This window comes from Ovis aries, chromosome 11, assembly GCF_016772045.2.
Source record: "Ovis aries strain OAR_USU_Benz2616 breed Rambouillet chromosome 11, ARS-UI_Ramb_v3.0, whole genome shotgun sequence".
Lineage (NCBI taxonomy): Eukaryota > Metazoa > Chordata > Mammalia > Artiodactyla > Bovidae > Ovis > Ovis aries.
The window spans coordinates 41902075-41918865 of NC_056064.1; the positions used below are offsets into that span (position 1 = coordinate 41902075).

Genomic DNA, 16791 nt, shown 5'->3' on the forward strand with positions numbered 1-16791 from the left:
ATTGACTATACTCCAATATAAAAAAAAAACAACCTCCCAATTTATCACCAAGTCTTGTTAATTCTCTCATCAAATGTCTCTCAAATCTACCTCCTTTACACCCCAATTCAGATTCTTATCATTTTTTTGAAATCTTGGAATACTACCCTACTCTCCTAACTAATCCCAAGTCTCACCTCTCTCCAGTCTTCACTCTTTACTAGCGTGACCTGCTTAAAAGCAAAAACTGACCATGTCACTTCACTGGCATAAATCCTATCAATGGCTTTCCACTGCTGTTAGGATAGAGTTTGAACTCTTTGGCCAAACACACAGGTCTTAGATTGTTTGGCTCCTTTCTTTCTTTTTCTTTTTTTGGCTCCTTTCTGCTATCAATACTGAACCCAAATACGTGTAGTTCCAGTAAATGCCATGGATGTTGCCACATTATCTTCACCCTTGCCTTCCACCCCCTTCAAACCTCAGCACAGACCTGACCCCCTCCAGGAAGGTTCCATGGATAACGTGATGCCCACTGTCCCCAAGTTAAATACCCCTTGGCTGTGCTCCCACAGCACCTCTGTAATAGATCTTACATGCTAGACTGTAATTGGGTTAGATGTCTAGATGGTGACATTCTAATGGGCCGCGCGACCAGGTCTAATTCGCCAGCCTTTTCTCAGCACGTAGTCCTGTAAGTGGCACAGAGTAAGCGCTCAGAAGACAGTGGATGAATAAACGACTGGATAAATGAAGTGTTACTCTAGTAGCCTTTAGAAAAAGAACATTTGGGCATCTGAGACACGAGAACAGCACCCGGCGCGTCCCGCCAGCGTATAACCTGTGCCCTGGCGACCACCTAGCCGAGGTTCAGGCCGTCATCTCCCCGCCGGCCTCTGAGGGCGCTGTGCTGCCGGCGACCGCTCTCCGCCGCCGGAATTGGTCTTGCCGGATGGAAGCTGCGGGGGCGGGACCAGACCGAGCCTGGATCGACGCAGAGGAAGATCCGAGTGTTTGCCGCGGTGCTGCCCCACCCCTGGTCCCCGGGAGCCTGGGGGGGCCCGGCTGTGCTGCTGCGAGGGCCCTAGGAGGTATGGAACTGGGAGGCCGGGGTCGACCACGGCTTTTGGGACGCTTTAGGTGGCAGGATTCTGATTCTCTCTGGGAGCCCCCTGGTGGGGAGAGTGTGCAGGAGGCTCGTGTGACAGTCTCTCTTGGGGTACCCCTTAATTGCGGGAAGCGGGGATCTGTACTGGGAGTTACCTCTGGAGAAGTTTCCGTGTGAGAACCCTTTGGGAAGTTATCTCTGTCTCTCCTCTCTGGGGGAATCTTTGTCTAGGACTTCTGGGAAACCTGTGTTTGAGGTGCCTTGAGATCTCTTGGAGTGTCCTGAGATTTCTATGTCTAAGCCTTATCTGGGTGTGTCCGAGGGCGGCAAAGTCTCTCTCTTTTCCAAAGTATCGTTTTCTTAGATTCCTTCCCTCCTTTGTTTCTTGTCTGATATTCTTCGTCCTAGCCATGGCCTTGACTGGGAATTAGAGGGAACGAATTGTCCAGATAAACCTTTCTGGAAAGCAGAATGTTCTTCTTAATTGTTCACTCCCCAGGGAGAGTGACATAAGATAGATCCGCACAAAACAATATCTCTGGTTATTTCTTTACGGGATCATGGTTAAAGAGAGGGAGCTGAGCCAGAGCTCCCTTCAGCAACTGGTCTTTTCCTACACCTGTACATTCTGTGCACAGAAAAGGTACTGGAGAGTGGTTCCTTTAAGCCAGCTACTCTTCCCGCTTTGTGGCAGCATTTACTGAGCACTTGCTCTGTGCCACTTACTGACCACGTCCTGGGGATAAGATGAGTACAATACAGCTCACTGTCCAGTAGCAGACATAGACATGTCAGAAACACTATAGCGGACATAGTACACCCTGCTGAGGGTAGTGGACAGTGCCGACTCCTCAAGGCTGTGCATTCGGTTCAGAACTTGGGCCCTCGATTCAGGGAAGGCCCTGTGTTTTAATCCTGCCTCACCCAGTGTGCTTCCATTCTTCAGGGTTGAAAGCTAAGCATGGGGAAGAGCTGCAAGGTGGTCGTGTGTGGCCAGGCTTCTGTGGGCAAGACTTCAATCCTGGAGCAGCTTCTGTACGGAAACCATGTAGTGGGTGAGTTGCTGGGAATGAGCTGTGGTGGAGAAAGTAGAAGTACGAAAAGATTTGATCACAATACCAAGAGGCTAAAAGTTGCTCCTGGTGGTGCTCCCAGGATCTGGAAGATCCCAGCCCTGCCACACAGAAGAAATCTGGAAAGAGGAAACCCAATATCAGAGAAGGATAGGAAGGAAAAGCTTGCAAGTCACGCTGTGCTTAGTGTGGTATCAGCATAAGATTGACTCTGTTCCCCAAATCATTCCAGTCCAGTCAGATTTGAAGTCTGACCCTGATCCTCAGCCCTGACATTCCTTTCTCCCCCTATCTGGTTGGCTTGTTAGGATACACTCAGTCATGCAGGTTCCCAATCTCTTTTCTCCCTAGAAACAAGGTTGTTGTTGTTTTTTTAATCTGTGCTGAGTCTTCGTTGCTGCATGGGTTTTCTCTACTTGTGGCAAAGGCAAGAGAGGGCTACTCTGTAGTTGCAGTGCAGGGGCTTGTCCTTGCAGTGGCTTCTCTTGTTACGGAGCATGGGTGCCAGGGCACATGGGCTTCAGAAGTTGTGGTTCCCGGGCTCTAGCACAGACTCAGTAATTGTGGCGCAGGGGCATAGTTGCTCCAAGGCACGTGGGCTCTTCCCAGATCAGGGATTGAACTCAAATCTCCTGCATCAGCAGGTGGATTCTTGACCACTGAGCCACCAGGGAAGCCCAGAAACAAGTTTTTCCTCCTCATTTTGTCCCAGGTTCCGAGATGATCGAGACGCAGGAGGACATCTACGTGGGCTCCATTGAGACTGACCGGGGGGTCCGGGAGCAGGTGCGTTTCTACGACACCCGGGGGCTCCGAGACGGGGCCGAGTTGCCCCGGCACTGCTTCTCCTGCACTGACGGCTATGTCCTGGTCTACAGCACGGACAGCCGGGAGTCCTTTCAGCGCGTGGAGCTGCTCAAGAAGGAGATTGACAAATCCAAGGACAAGAAGGAGGTGTGTGGTGGAACCCCGGTGGTGAGAGACAGTGGGCCCTGGGCTGGCTTTGGGAGGCCCAGAACGGCTCTGTTTTTCACTCATTTGCCAGGAGCTAGGTTTGAAACTGGAGGGCGGGGATGGAAACCACTGCCAGGTGTCTTCACCACTAGAGGTGCCCACATGTTGAGACAGCTCAGCCAGAGAGGCTACTCGAGTTTAGGAGATCCCTGACCTAACACATGATGTCCTCACTAGGCTTTTTTAATAGTGGTTGTGTGCTCAGCTGTGAAGGCCCTTTGTTCTCAATCAGGCAGGCTGGGAGTGCTTCCTCACCAGTTAACTTAGCCAGCACTAACTCCCAGTAGTGATCAGGCATGAATGACACAGGGCTTGTAGCAGAACCCCTGGAGGGAGTGCCAGATGGAGGCCCCACCCACAGTTTCTAATGTAGGAAGAGATGAGACCTCAGCTGTTGAGACTTCTTCCCCTCCCCTAGGACTCTGACGTGGAAGTGGTTGCTTTTTCTTTTCCTTCCTCTGTTCAAGTTCCGGCTTCCATCTGTACCCGCTCTGGGAGTTCCATGACAAGCCTGAGGTGGTCGCTGGCCCTCATCCCAGCCCCCAGGGTCCATGCTGCAGCCACAGGCCTCTCCTGTGTTCCTCTTCCACAGGTCACCATTGTGGTCCTCGGCAACAAGTGTGACCTGCAGGAGCAGCGGCGTGTAGACCCAGACGTGGCTCAGCACTGGGCCAAGTCGGAGAAGGTGAAGCTGTGGGAGGTGTCAGTGGCTGACCGCCGTTCACTGCTGGAGCCCTTCGTCTACCTGGCCAGCAAGATGACCCAGCCCCAGAGCAAGTCTGCCTTCCCCCTAAGCCGCAAGAACAAGGGCAGCGGCTCCTTGGATGGCTGATGTGGTGCCTTCCCAGCCCTGGAAGTTGGGTTGGGGGAAAAGGGGGTTTAGGTGAGCTTTGCTTCCCAGTCAAGGTGGGGAGCTCACCACTAGGCCAGGCAGCTGGGCTGTCCGAGGCTCGGGTCGCTTTTGCTCCCTCCCAGCTCTGGGAGTTGCTGACAGTCTAGGTTAGCACCGCCAACCCCCCCAGCCCCCATCATATCTGCCCTGCGGTGACTGGGGTAGTTGTGGGTCACTGTCCCTTTTACCTGCCAGGGGAGGAAGCAGAGCTCTATGCAGAGGTGCCGCATCTGGGGTCTGCTTCCTATCACAGGGCCCTCCCACTTCCTGGTTTCCTGCCAGTGTCTATTCTCTCTCTCTCACGTGTACACACCCCCTGTTCAGGAAGCCTCTACATACGCACACCCACACCCACCCATACACACACACACACACACACACACACACACACGGCATCAGCCTGGACACGTATCTATGTAGATGTGCATGTGTGTGTTCTGGTGTTTGGGTCACACACACACTTACGGCACCAGCCTGGACTCTAGAGTAAGGGCGTCCACATATCTGTCTGTAGATGTGCACGTGTGTGTGCTGGTGTTTGGGACACACACACACACACACACACGCTTATGGCACCAGCCTGGACTCTAGAGTAAGGGCATCCCCGTATCTGTGTGGAGGTGTGCACGTGTGCATGCTGGTGTTTGGGACACACACACACATCGTCTCTCTCTGATGGCACCAGCCTGGACTCTAGAGTAAGGGCATCCCCGTATCTGTGTGGAGGTGTGCACGTGTGCATGCTGGTGTTTGGGACACACACACACATCGTCTCTCTCTCATGGCACCAGCCTGGACTCTAGAGAAAGGGTGTCCGGGCATCTGTGTGTGGATGTGCATGTGTGTGCGTGCTGGTGTTCCTGGCACCTCCTCATCCAACAGCCCAACCTCTCTCCTGTCCTCCCCTTGGCTAGAAGAAGCTAGCCTCCTGGGAGTGTCCTTTTCTGTTGTTAACTCTTCCCCCAGCTTCCTCTTCCTGCTCAGGGAGCATGTCACTGGGTGAGGTGGAATGAGACACAGCTGGGCTGGGAGTCAGTAGCTGGCTTTGTGGGCCTGCAAGGCCCTTCCCCTCTCGGGGCTCCGCTTTTCTCATCTGTAAGATGATCTCGATTCTGTGCTCTCTAGCCCTGTGGTTGGATACTGCCCGCAACTGCGACTGTCCCCTCAGCTTCTCCCTTTTCAAGGTGCTATGCCTACAGCCCTGCAGGCTGGGACACTGCTCCCCCCGACCACCAGGGGGCAGGAGCGCACTACTCGCTCTAGTTGCCAGAGCGGCTGCCCAGTGCCCAATCAGCAGACCTCCTGGGCCTGGGGACCGGTCTTTCCAGTTCCTGTGGTGGTTTTCAGCTGATGGCTGGACTCCTATTTATCAATTTCCTGTGTTTATATGCCTGCTGCCCCAGTGGAGGCTGGGCAAGGTGCTCCTCTAGCGCTCCCTTCTTACCTCAGATGCCTGAGCAGAACAAGGCCAAGCAGGAGCAGCTTCCCAGGAGCTGCCAGGCCTGTCGGGGGCTCAGAAAGGTGGTCACACTTCCAGCACGCTGTTCAGGTGAGCTTGTAACCTGCAACCTCCCGTGCTCACCTGCTTCTGATGCACACACCTAGCACAGGTGAAACACTACAGCCAGATGACCTCCAATACATGCCCCTTCTCCCCAGGACGGGAGGGGCGAGCAGGGGCAGGTGGCCCAGCTGGGCGAGTCCAGTTTTAGAGCATATACAGGCTTGAGCTTAAATTCATTTATTGATGTGTTGGACACAATAAAACCACAACTGTTATCAAAAAGTTTCCCTCCCCTCCCCCTTTTTTCTTGTTCCCCCATTGTAAATAGCTTTTTAAAAAAAAGATAACAGGCGGATACTGGCGAAGTCCCATATCGTGGAGTGGTGGGTGGCAGTGCTGGGGTGGGAGGGGGTGGTGGCAGTCATCTTGACAGCACGAAAATGGGTCTCGAGAGTGGATCCCAACACTCGGGTTCACAGCGAGGGGGGCTTGGGCTGCTGGTCTTGGGGGAGAGCTGAATTGAGTGCTGGGGGCCAGTTTGAAGTGAGGAACTGGAGGGGAGCCCTGGGGGGTGGATTTGGTGTCAGGGGGCTCCATAGTCTGAGGGAGACCCAATGTCACTCCTCTTCCCCCTTGAGAGCTGGGGTTCAGGAAGAATCAATGAAAGGCTAAGAGGGGAGAACGTGTGTGGGACTGGTCATTTCCTCTATTACAGACGGCCTAGCCAGAACATCACCATCACTTCACCCCATCCTGTCACCAAGCGAAAACCCCAGAAGCTCGCGGCCCCAGCCGCCCCTTGGCTTTGCCCCACTTGGTGCCGCTCCCTCTATCCACAGTCCACCACACCCTTGTCCAGGCGGCCTTGAACCCACTCCCACTGGAGACCCCCTCCATCATCGCCAGTGATTCTCTGGGGAATCCAGTGAATGGGGAAGACCACCCCAACCCCACCCCCTGCAGGGCATAGGAACAGAGGTCACAGTCTTGTCCTCAGGCTAGGAGAAAGTCAGATTCCTTGGGCCTCTGGCCACATGGCTATAGGTCTTGAGTTGGGGGGATGAGAGCACCATGGGGCTGGGGCTAGGATTATTGCATAGATCTTTGGATTTTTCAGTTTGCTCCCCGTAAGTCAGGATGGGAAATGGAGGGGAGCCCAGGACTAGCCCTAGACACCAGAGGCAGGGAGGGTGCAGATGGATGGTCCGTGGGCCAGGGTGGCATTAGTTGAGTCCCCAGTGCAGACTGAGGGCTGGGCAGCAGCTCTTAGCATTAGCCCAGCTCTTCCTAGATTGGGCAGGACCCCGAGGCTGTAAAAGGCATTCTCCTGCGGGATGGAGGGAACTAGGCATCTCAGGGAGAGGGGTCAGGGCCGGTGGCGGGCAGGGGCAACTGCTGGGAGGGCGACTGCTGGGAAGTCAGCCCTGGGCTCCCTGGGAGGGCTAATAGGGGGCGAAAACGATGGGTCCCGTGGCAGGGCGAACGGCTCCCACTGGGGTGCGAAACAAAGCTGGACCCAGGATTGGAGCTGGGAAGAGGGTGGTGGCCGCTGTGGGGGCAGGCCGGAGGGCCAGGGGCCCTGGCAGGGCACAGATGGCTGCTGCCGCGGTGGGGAGCGGGCTGGGCAAGAAGCGGGCTGCCAGGGTCTTGGTGAGTTGCTTCTGCAAGGCCAGTTTAGACTGCAAAAAAAAGAGGGATGGACACAATCTCTGACCCCAAGAAAATCCCCTCCCCTCCCTTGGCTCCATCCCTAGACCTTTTGTTGCAGGAAAAACGTGACTTTCAGGATTCCAAACCTAAATCCTCCTCCCTTCCCACCCCCACACATTCATTCCACAGGGCTTTCTCCACCACCTGTCGTCCTGTCCAGAGGGAGGAGAATCTTGGGATGGGCCAAGGGGGGAGGCTATGGGGAGTGGGGGGTGGACACAGTCTCCAGGAGATGCTCGCCCACCCCTTGCGCTTGTCCCTGAGATGACTTTCCCGGGCCCACCTCCCCGGAAATTTTTCTGGGCAGATCCCAAGACAACCAAAAACCCAACCCCAGTTCGTTCCCTGCCCAGGCCGCCATGAGATGGGGTGGGGAGGCTTCCTTCCTGCCCCACCTCCCACCTCCCAGCCTGCCCTCCCTTCCGGCCAACCTTCTCCCCTCCGGACCTGAACCGATACCTTGAGGAGACTCACAGCCAGTGCTGCGTGCTTCTGTAGCTTGCTGTGCTGGCTGGAGGGCTTGGGGGGCTTCCCGGCCAGGCGGTCTTTGTGCCTCCTGCTGCTCAGGTGCTAGTGGACAGACAGACAGACTGGGAACAGGACGAGGAACCCAGGGACCCCAAAACTACCCTCTCATGCTTGGCTAGCTCACCCTTCTGCTACCCACAGTTCACACACACCTAGTCCACTTGGCCCTGGAGCAGCCCTGGGAAGGGGAGGCAAGAGTTGGCTTTGCCTTCCAAGAGCTCACCATCCCTTGAGCATCACCTCTTTCTCCACCTGCACCCTGCTCTGCTCCACCCACCTTCTCCCTGAAGGCTCTCTCCTGCCTGCCTGGCATGGGGCCCACCCCCTCACCTCTGCTCCACCCCCAATCCCAGCCTCACTTGCCCCACCTGCTTGAGTTGGGTCTCTGAGTTGACCTGGAGCTGACAGAGAGCACAGTGGAACAGGGGGCTGGGCCCCTGCCGGCCCCCCCGGCCCCCCGTCACTCTCTTGGCCTTGTGTCCAGCTCCTCCCCGGGGCACCGTGCGGCCCCGGCCCCTGCGGGGAGTGCCCCGCTGACCTTCCACCATCCACCGGTGCTTGGCTCCTGGCAGAAGGAAAGGAGACAGCTTGTCAGCACCAGCGAGGGGCAGCAGGGCTACAAAGACCCCCTCCAAGCCAGGTCAGCCTGGCTGTCCCTTGAAGCCTCCAGGCTGCTCCACACTGACAGCCCCGACAGCCACATGAAGTTTCTCTTTCCCTCTGAAAGGTCCTCCCATGTGTGCTAAGTCGCTTCAGTCGTGTTCAACTCTTTGCAGCCCCATGGACTGTAGCCCGCCAGGCTCTTCTGTCTGTGGGATTCTCCAGGCAAGAATACTAGAGTGGGTTGCCACATCCTCCTCCAGGGGATCTCCCGGCATCTCAGGGATTAGACCCACATCTCTTATGTCTCCTGCATTGGCATGGGTTTCTTTATCATTAGTGCCATCTGGAAAGCCCCAAAGATCCTCCCAGCTGCTTTCATTTCATGCCTCAAGGAAGCTTCCTTGCAGAGTAAATGGTCAGCCTCCCTTTGACTCTCATCCCAACCCCGTCCCCCAGGTCTGACCCAAGGAGAGATGGAGAGGGTGTCTCCCGTCTTCTGTGGGACCCTTCAGATCTTGTTGCCTCAGACGTCTCTTCCCAATCCTCTCTCCCCAAGCATTAGCTGGAGGACCCCAAATGCCTGCCCACTCACAGCTGGGCACAGCACCTCTGTCACCCAGCCCTCGATCACAGGGGCCACCCAGAAGCAACACCCTGCCCGCATCTGGTGAGGGGCATCTCCTCCCCGGACTCAAGCTGGCTGGGCGCACTGACCTGTGTTGTGAGCCTGAAGCTGGGAGGCAGAATTCACGGTCACCTTACATGTGGGGCAGTAGAGGCGCCCCTTCTCGCTCCTGCCTTCCCCACTCACACCGCTTCCCATAGCAGCTGCTGCTGGTTCAGGCTCTGGGGCCTCTGGCCCAGGCTCTGGGGAGCAGGGTGGGAAAGATGAAGAGGAGGAAGAGGAGGCAGCATCCAAGAGGTCTGAGGGGACTGGCTCCCTGGGCGTGGGTTCTGGATTCCAGGGTGACTGGGTTTCAGGACCAGGAGGAGGGGCCGCAGGAACTGCTGGGGAAATGGAAGGCCTCAGGTAAGAGGGCAAGCTCCAAGATGATTCTCGAGACCATAACTTTAAAAGTATTTATTTTTTCCAACTTTCGGCTGCATGAGGCATGTTGGATCTTAGTTCCCCAGTTCAGTCACTCAGTTGTGTCTGACTCTTTGCGACCCCATGAATCGCAGCACGCCAGGCCTCCCTGTCCATCAACAACTCCTGGAGTTCACTCAGACTCGTGTCCATTGAGTCAGTGATGCCATCCAGCCATCTCATCCTCGGTCGTCCCCTTCTTCTCCTGCCCCCAATCCCTCCCAGCATCAAAGTCTTTTCCAGTGAGTCAACTCTTCACATGAGGTGGCCAAAGAACTGGAACTTCAGCTCTAGCATCATTCTTTCCAAAGAAATCCCAGGGCTGATCTCCTTTAGAATGGACTGGTTGGATCTCCTTGCAGTCCAAGGGACTCTCAAGAGTCTTCTCCAACACCACAGTTCAAAAGCATCAATTCTTCAGCTCTCAGCCTTCTTCATAGTCCAACTCTCACATCCATACATGACTACTAGAAAAACCATAGCCTTGACTAGATGGACCTTAGTCGGCAAAGTAATGTCTCTGCTTTTGAATATACTATCTAGGTTGCTCATAACTTTTCTTCCAAGGAGTAAGCATCTTTTAATTTCATGGCTGCAATCACCATCTGCAGTGATTTTGGAGCCCCCCAAAAATAAAGTCTGACGCTGTTTCCACTGTTTCCCATCTATTTCCCATGAAGTGATGGGATGCCAAGCAAGGATCAAACCCGTACCTCCTACAGTGGAAGCTTGAAGTCTTAACAACTGCCAGGGAGGTCCCTTGAGACCATGATTTTAAGCACAGACATTCCGGGGGTAGCATGGCTGAAGGAAGGGCCCCTGGTGTAGGAATGACCAGCACTGAATTCCAGACTCCTCACCAAATCACTGGGCAGACTTGGGCCTCTTTGGGCCTTAGCTTTCCTACATGAAATCATAAAGTTGGGCCCAGTGGTCTCAGACCACCCAGTCCTGATAATCTACAGTTATTAGCTAACTGTTAAATAAGTGGAAGTCACCAAAAAGAGGTACTGTAATATTCATAGAGCACTATTCCTAGCAGCAGAAACTGGAAACTATCCAAATATTCATCAACAGGAGAATAGTGAAAAGAGTTGGTGGTCAATGAAATACTACATGGCAATGAAAAAGGACAAAACGCAGCGACACACGACAACATGGAAGAAGCCAGATGCAAAACCTACATACTCCAGATCTTCCTCAACCTATACTGGGGTTACCTCCCAATAAACCCATCATAATTTAAAAATGCATTTAATAGACCTAACCTAAAAGGCAGAGGAACCAGAGATCAAATCGCCAACATCTGCTGGATCATCAAAAAAGCAAGAGAGTTCCAGAAAAACATCTATTTCTGCTTTATTGACTATGCCAAAGCCTTTGACTGTGTGGATCACAATAAACCGTGGAAAATTCTAAAAGAGATGGGCATACCAGACCACCTGACCTGCCTCTTGAGAAACCTATATGCAGGTCAGGAAGCAACAGTTAGAAGTGGACATGGAACAACAGACTGGTTCCAAATAGGAAAAGGAGTACGTCAAGGCTGTACATTGTCACCCTGCTTATTTAACTTCTATGCAGAGTTCATCATGAGAAACGCTGGGCTGGAAGAAGCACAAGCTGGAATCAAGATTGCCGGGAGAAATATCAATACCTCAGATATGCAGATGACACCACCTTATGGCAGAAAGTGAAGAGGAACTGAAGAGCCTCTTGATGAAAGTGAAAGAGGAGAGTGAAAAAGCTGGCATAAAGCTCAACATTCAGAAAACTAAGGTCATGGCATCTGGTCCCATCACTTCATGGGAAATAGATGGGGAAACAGTGTCACACTTTATTTTGGGGGGCTCCAAAATCACTGCAGATGGTGATTGCAGCCATGAAATTAAAAGACACTGAGTCCTTGGAAGGAAAGTTATGACCAACCTAGATAGCATATTAAAAAGCAAAAACATTACTTTGCCAACAAAGGTCCATCTAGTCAAGGCTATGGTTTTCCAGTAGTCATGTATGAATGTGAGAGTTGGACTGTGAAGAAAGCTGAGTACTGAAGAATTGATGCTTTTGAACTGCGGTGTTGGAGAAGACTCTTGAGAGTCCCTTGGACTGCAAGGAGATCCAATCAGTCCATCCTAAAGGAGACCAGTCCTGGATGTTCATTGGAAAGAATGATGCTAAAGCCGAAACTCCAGTACTTTGGCCACCTCACGTGAAGAGTTGACTCATTGGAAAAGACTCTGATGCTGGGAGGGATTGGGGGCAGGAGAAGAAGGGGACAACAGAGGATGAGATGGCTGGATGGCATCACCGACTTGATGGACGTGAGTCTGAGTGAACTCCGGGAGTTGGTGATGGACAGGGAGGCCTGGCATGCTGCGCTTCATGGGGTCGCAAAGAGTCAGACACGACTGAGCGACTGAACCGAACATAACTGAACCTACCGAACATAAAAGTTTGGCCTAGCCTACCTTAAATGTGCTCAGAACACCTACCTTGCTTACAGTTGAGCACAATCATCTAACACAAAGTGTAATTTATAATAAAGTGTTGACTATTCATTTATGGAATACTGTGTTGACAGTGAAAACCACATTGCTCGCATGGGCACAAAATGGTTGTGTGTCAGTTGTTTTCCCTCCGGGTCACGTAGCTGCTGCTTTCCAACATCACAAAAGAGTACGTACCTCTGTCATACAGAGTGAAGTAAGTCAGAAAGAAAAAAACAAATACCATATACTAATGCAGATATGTGGAATCTAGGAAAATGTACACATGAACCTATTTGCAGGGCAGGAATAGAGACACAGAGGTAGAGAATGGACACGTGGAGGGTGGAACAAGTTGGGAGATTAGGACTGACATACACACACTGCTGCTGCTGCTAAGTCGCTTCAGTTGTGTCCGACTCCGTGCGACCCCATAGACGGCAGCCCACCAGGCTCCCCCATCCCTGGGATTCTCCAGGCAAGAATACTGGAGTGGGTTGCCATTTCCCTCTCCAATGCATGAAAGTGAAAAGTGAAAAAGTGAAGTCGCTCAGTCGTGTTCGACTCTTAGCAACCCCATGGACTGCAGCCTACCAGGCTCCTCTGTCCATGGGATTTTCCAGGCAAGAGTCCTGGAGTGGGGAGCCATTGCCTTCTCCGATACATACGCTAGCATGTGTAAAACAGACAGCTAGTGGGAAGCTGCTGTATAGCACAAGGAACTCAGTTCTGTGCTCTGTGGTGACCTGGAGGGCTGGAAGGAGGAGGGTATGAGAGGGGGCGCCCAGAGGGTGCGGATATATGTACACAGAGAGCTGACTCACTTCCTTGTACAACAGAAGCTAATACAACATTGTTATTCTCTTGGGCTCCAAAATCATTGCAGATGGTGACTACAGCCATGAAATTAAAAGACGCTTACTTCTTGGAAGAAAAGCTATGGCCAATCTAGATAGCACAGTAAAAAGCAGAGACTTTACTTTGCCGACAAAGGTCCATCTAGTCAAAGCTATGGTTTTTCCAGTAGTCATGTATGGATGTGAGAGTTGGAACATAAAGAAGGCTGAATGCCAATGAATTGATGGTTTGGAACTGTGGTGTTTGAGAAGACTCGAGAGTCCCTTGGACTACAAGGAGATCAAATCAGTCAATCCTAAAGGAAATCAGTCCTGAATGTTCACTGGAAGGATTGATGCTAAAGCTGAAACTCCAATACTTTGGCCACTTGATGCGAAGAACTGATTCATTGGAAAAGATCCTGATACTGGGAAAGAGTGAAGGCAGGAGGAGAAGAGGATGACAGAGGATCTGATGGTTAGATGGCATCACCGACCTGATGGACATGAGTTTGAGCAAGCTCTGGGAGTTGGTAATGGACAGGTAAGTCTGGTCTACTACAGTCCATGGGGTTGCAAAGAGTCGGACACGACTGAGCAACTGAACTGAACTGAAAACAACACAGTAAAGCAATTATACTCCAATTAAAATTTTAAAAAGAGTATGTACTGTATATCTCTAGCCCAGAAAAGATCAAAATTTGAAATTGGAAGACCAATTTCTAACTGAATGCATATCGCTTTTATACCATGCGTGCTGTGTGCTAAGTCACTTCAGTCACGCCCAAATCTTTGCGACCCCATGGACTGTAGCCCAACAGTCTCCTCTATCCATGGGATTCTCCAGACAAGAATACTGAAGTGGGTTGCCATTCCCTTCTCCAGAGGATCTTCCCGACTCAGGGATCGAACCCCTGTGTCCTGCGTTGCAGGTGGATTCTTTACCGCTGAGCCACCGGGGGAAGCCCTGGGAAGTCAAAAGAGCATAATCCAAATCATTGTGAAGTTGGGAACCATCTGTATGTCATTAACCAAAACCAGGTGAGACTAATCTCTGGTGAGACAAGTCAGGCTCATGGTTATCCTGGGGGAGGGTTATAGGTGATTGAATAGCATCACCCCCAAACTCACGTCCATCTGGAATCTCGGAATGTGATCTTATCTGGAAAGCAGAGTCTTTGCTGATGTAATTAGTTAAGATGAGATCAAACTGGACTAGAGTGGGCCCTAGGTCAGTGACTGGTGTCCTTCTAAGATCATGTGAACACACAGGTGCGAGGGAAAAGGTGACGTGAGGGTGGAGACAGAAGGTCAGAATGTGGCCAAGGATTGCTGGCACCCACGAACCTAGAAGAGGGGGACGAAACAGACTCTCTCTCTGCACCCCGGGAAGGAACCAACCTTGCTGATACCCTGTTCCAAAGGTCTGACCTCCAGAAATTGAGAAAATACAGTTCTGTTACTTTCAGCCACCCAGTGTGTGGTCATTCGTTATCCCAGGCCTAGGAAGCTAACAAGGTAGTGACTGGGAGAGGGCCTGAGGAGTGGGGGGGGGGGGGGGGGGGCAGTGCTTATGGGGTGCTTGTGACATGTTTCTTCACCTCAGCAGATTCGGGTTGGAAAATCCGAGATGCTCTTCCATGTGGTGTGCGCCTCTTCCTGGACAGATGGACTACTCCAACACAAGCGGGAATAATAATAAGCAGAAAACACTCAACCCCTTGTCAGAAACCAGATTTGGAGTGGGACAGGGGCGGGACAAAAGTTCAGGACTGACCTTTGCTGTGCAGCTCTTCAGGGGCTCCACCGGCTGGAGTCGGGGTAGGGGACACCAGCGTCTCATCCTGGGTCAGGGTTTGCGGCCTCTGCTTGCTCTTGGCGGCTTCAACAGCCTTGAGTTTTCTGGCATGTTTGTGGCCTTTGTAATGTGCTTCAGCCTGGTTCTGGGGAGGGGAGAGCCTGGAGTCACCATTCATTTGCTGCGTCTACCTTCCCCATCCATGAGCTGCCACGTAGGGGCCAGGTCAGAGGGAAGCAGGGCTCCGGCCACACACGGAGCAAACCCTTGCCATTGTCATTGTCATCATAGCACGTGTGTGGGCCCGAGGGTTATAGAATGCATTCTCATACGTGAACTCCCGGGCAAACCGCCACCGCCTTCCAATTCTGCCTCAGCGCCTTTTTAGCTGTGCATCTTTGGGCAAGTCACTTCACCTTTCTGAGCCTCAGTTTCCTGACTCATAAGCTTTGGGATGATAATACTGATTTCACAGGGTTGTGAGAATGGAAATGAGAACACGAATGACAAGTGAAGCGAAAGTGTTAGTCGCTCAGTTGTGTCCGACTCTTTGCGACCCAATGGACTATACCCTGCCAGGCTTCTCTGTCCGTGGGATTCTCCAGGCAAGAATATTGGAGTGGGTTGCCATTCCCTTCTCCAGGGGATCTTCCTGACTCAGGGATGAATGACAAGGGCCTAGTACAGAGAATAAGTGCTCAGTGAGTGTCAGTTACTAGGTTTATAAATGCATGAGTGGGAAAACAGAGCAGTCCCCATGCTTTAAGGAACATACACTCCAGATCATTCATCCTTCTGTACGTGTTTTTTAACAAATAGTTCCTGAGCATTTGCTATTTGCCAGGCACTGTGTTGGGCCTGGCATGAAAAATACATGGTTTCTTTATCAGAGTGAGTCTCTCCGTCCATCACTTGCATGACCCATGTAACCTGAAAGCCTGGAAGGAACTCGCAAACCTGGCCTATCCACTAGGGATTCCTGCTTATTGCTCCCCAAAGTAGGAAAGAAGGCCCTGTGGCCCCTCCTTAGGCGCTTTCACAAGAGCAGGTCTGCCAACAGCATCTCCCCAAACTGCAGAAGTTGTCTGGACAGAAGGCAAACATTCCCTTGGAGGCCACTCTCTAGGGGCAGGCCCTGCTAGGAAGTATGTGGACTATGGGGTCAGCCAGGCCTGGGTTCAAATCCCAGCTCTGCTAATTACCAGTTGTATGACCTCAGGCAAGTCACTTAACCTCTCTGAAGCTCAGTTTCCTCATCTGAGAAATGAGACTGAGGATGGGACCTTGAACCATCTCACAGATGCATCATGAGAACTAATTAAGAGGATAGACACAAACAGATTCTGTAAACTCTCAGGCGTGTTAAGAACTCAGCCCCAAACCAGAACCGATGGTGGCCCCTGGGACCCAGAGTAGGGAAGGGCAGCCTGCTCTCATCAGAAGGTTCCAGAACATAGGAGCAAGGCACAGGGGGAGGAAAACAGAATCCCAGGGGGATGGGCTGGGAAGGGGCACAGGAATCTGGAGAGAGGAAAGGATGGGATGGATAAAGGGCCAGGAGCGGCTCTTCCTCAACGAAGGACAGAAAATACAGACCACAGTCCCTTTGCCACCCCTATTCCTCCAGGCAGGAAAGACCTGGAAGCCAAGGGTCCAGCCCGCTCCCTGCCCAGCGCCCCCCAAGCCTGTTTCCACAACTCCCTCTCACCGCTGAGTTGAATCTCAGGTGACAGATGTTACAGGAAATGAAGAGCTTCTTCTTCAGGGGAGAGGGGACCCCAAATGTGTGGCTGATGACAGCTTTCTGGACCGGGTCCATCTGTGGAGGGGGTGGGAGGGCATAGTAACTGTGGGGTCAGCTAAGTAAGGTGAAAGGGCAGTGCCAAATGCCCAAAACTAAAGTCTATGCAGGAGGGCAGTGGTCAGCCCATAGGAAGAAATTTCCTATGTCTGTGGATATTAAACACTGAAAAAGAAAAGCCTCTTCCCTGGCTGACTCTCTTAGACGGCCTAGGCTTGTGCTTGGAGGCAGGGGGATGGCCACGTGACTTTTGCGATCTTGAGAAACACAACCAGGGCCTGGTGATCACACTGGCTTCCCTTGCTGCCCTTCCAGTCTCTTTTTTTCCTCCTTCATGAGAATCACATCTACGTGTGCAGAGAGTTGAGG

At 52.4% G+C, this 16791-nt stretch overlaps 2 protein-coding genes across 6 annotated transcripts in view; one reads left to right on the forward strand and one right to left on the reverse strand.

The window, feature by feature from the left end:
• The first annotated feature begins 948 nt into the window (after positions 1-948).
• Positions 949-5852, forward strand: NKIRAS2 (NFKB inhibitor interacting Ras like 2). The gene is made up of 4 exons (XM_012186111.3): positions 949-1070; positions 2034-2142; positions 2873-3114; positions 3767-5852. The coding sequence occupies exons 2-4, from the start codon at positions 2049-2051 to the stop codon at positions 4004-4006; spliced, it is 576 nt and encodes a 191-aa protein (XP_012041501.1). The 5' UTR covers positions 949-1070; positions 2034-2048; the 3' UTR covers positions 4007-5852.
• Positions 5792-16791, reverse strand: part of ZNF385C (zinc finger protein 385C) — a 59056-nt gene continuing 48056 nt past the window's right edge. For 2 of the 5 annotated variants that reach the window (XM_042255956.2, XM_042255954.2), the window contains exons 4-9: positions 16330-16440; positions 14601-14766; positions 9126-9419; positions 8177-8373; positions 7740-7850; positions 5792-7249 (exon numbers count right to left, since the gene is read on the reverse strand). In XM_042255956.2, the coding sequence (XP_042111890.1) occupies positions 7013-7249; positions 7740-7850; positions 8177-8373; positions 9126-9419; positions 14601-14766; positions 16330-16440 (1116 nt within the window). In that variant the 3' untranslated portion in view covers positions 5792-7012. The remainder of the gene's footprint in view (positions 7250-7739; positions 7851-8176; positions 8374-9125; positions 9420-14600; positions 14767-16329; positions 16441-16791) is intronic. The other 3 variants (XM_060395615.1, XM_042255955.2, XM_060395614.1) reach the window with 3 other exon arrangements.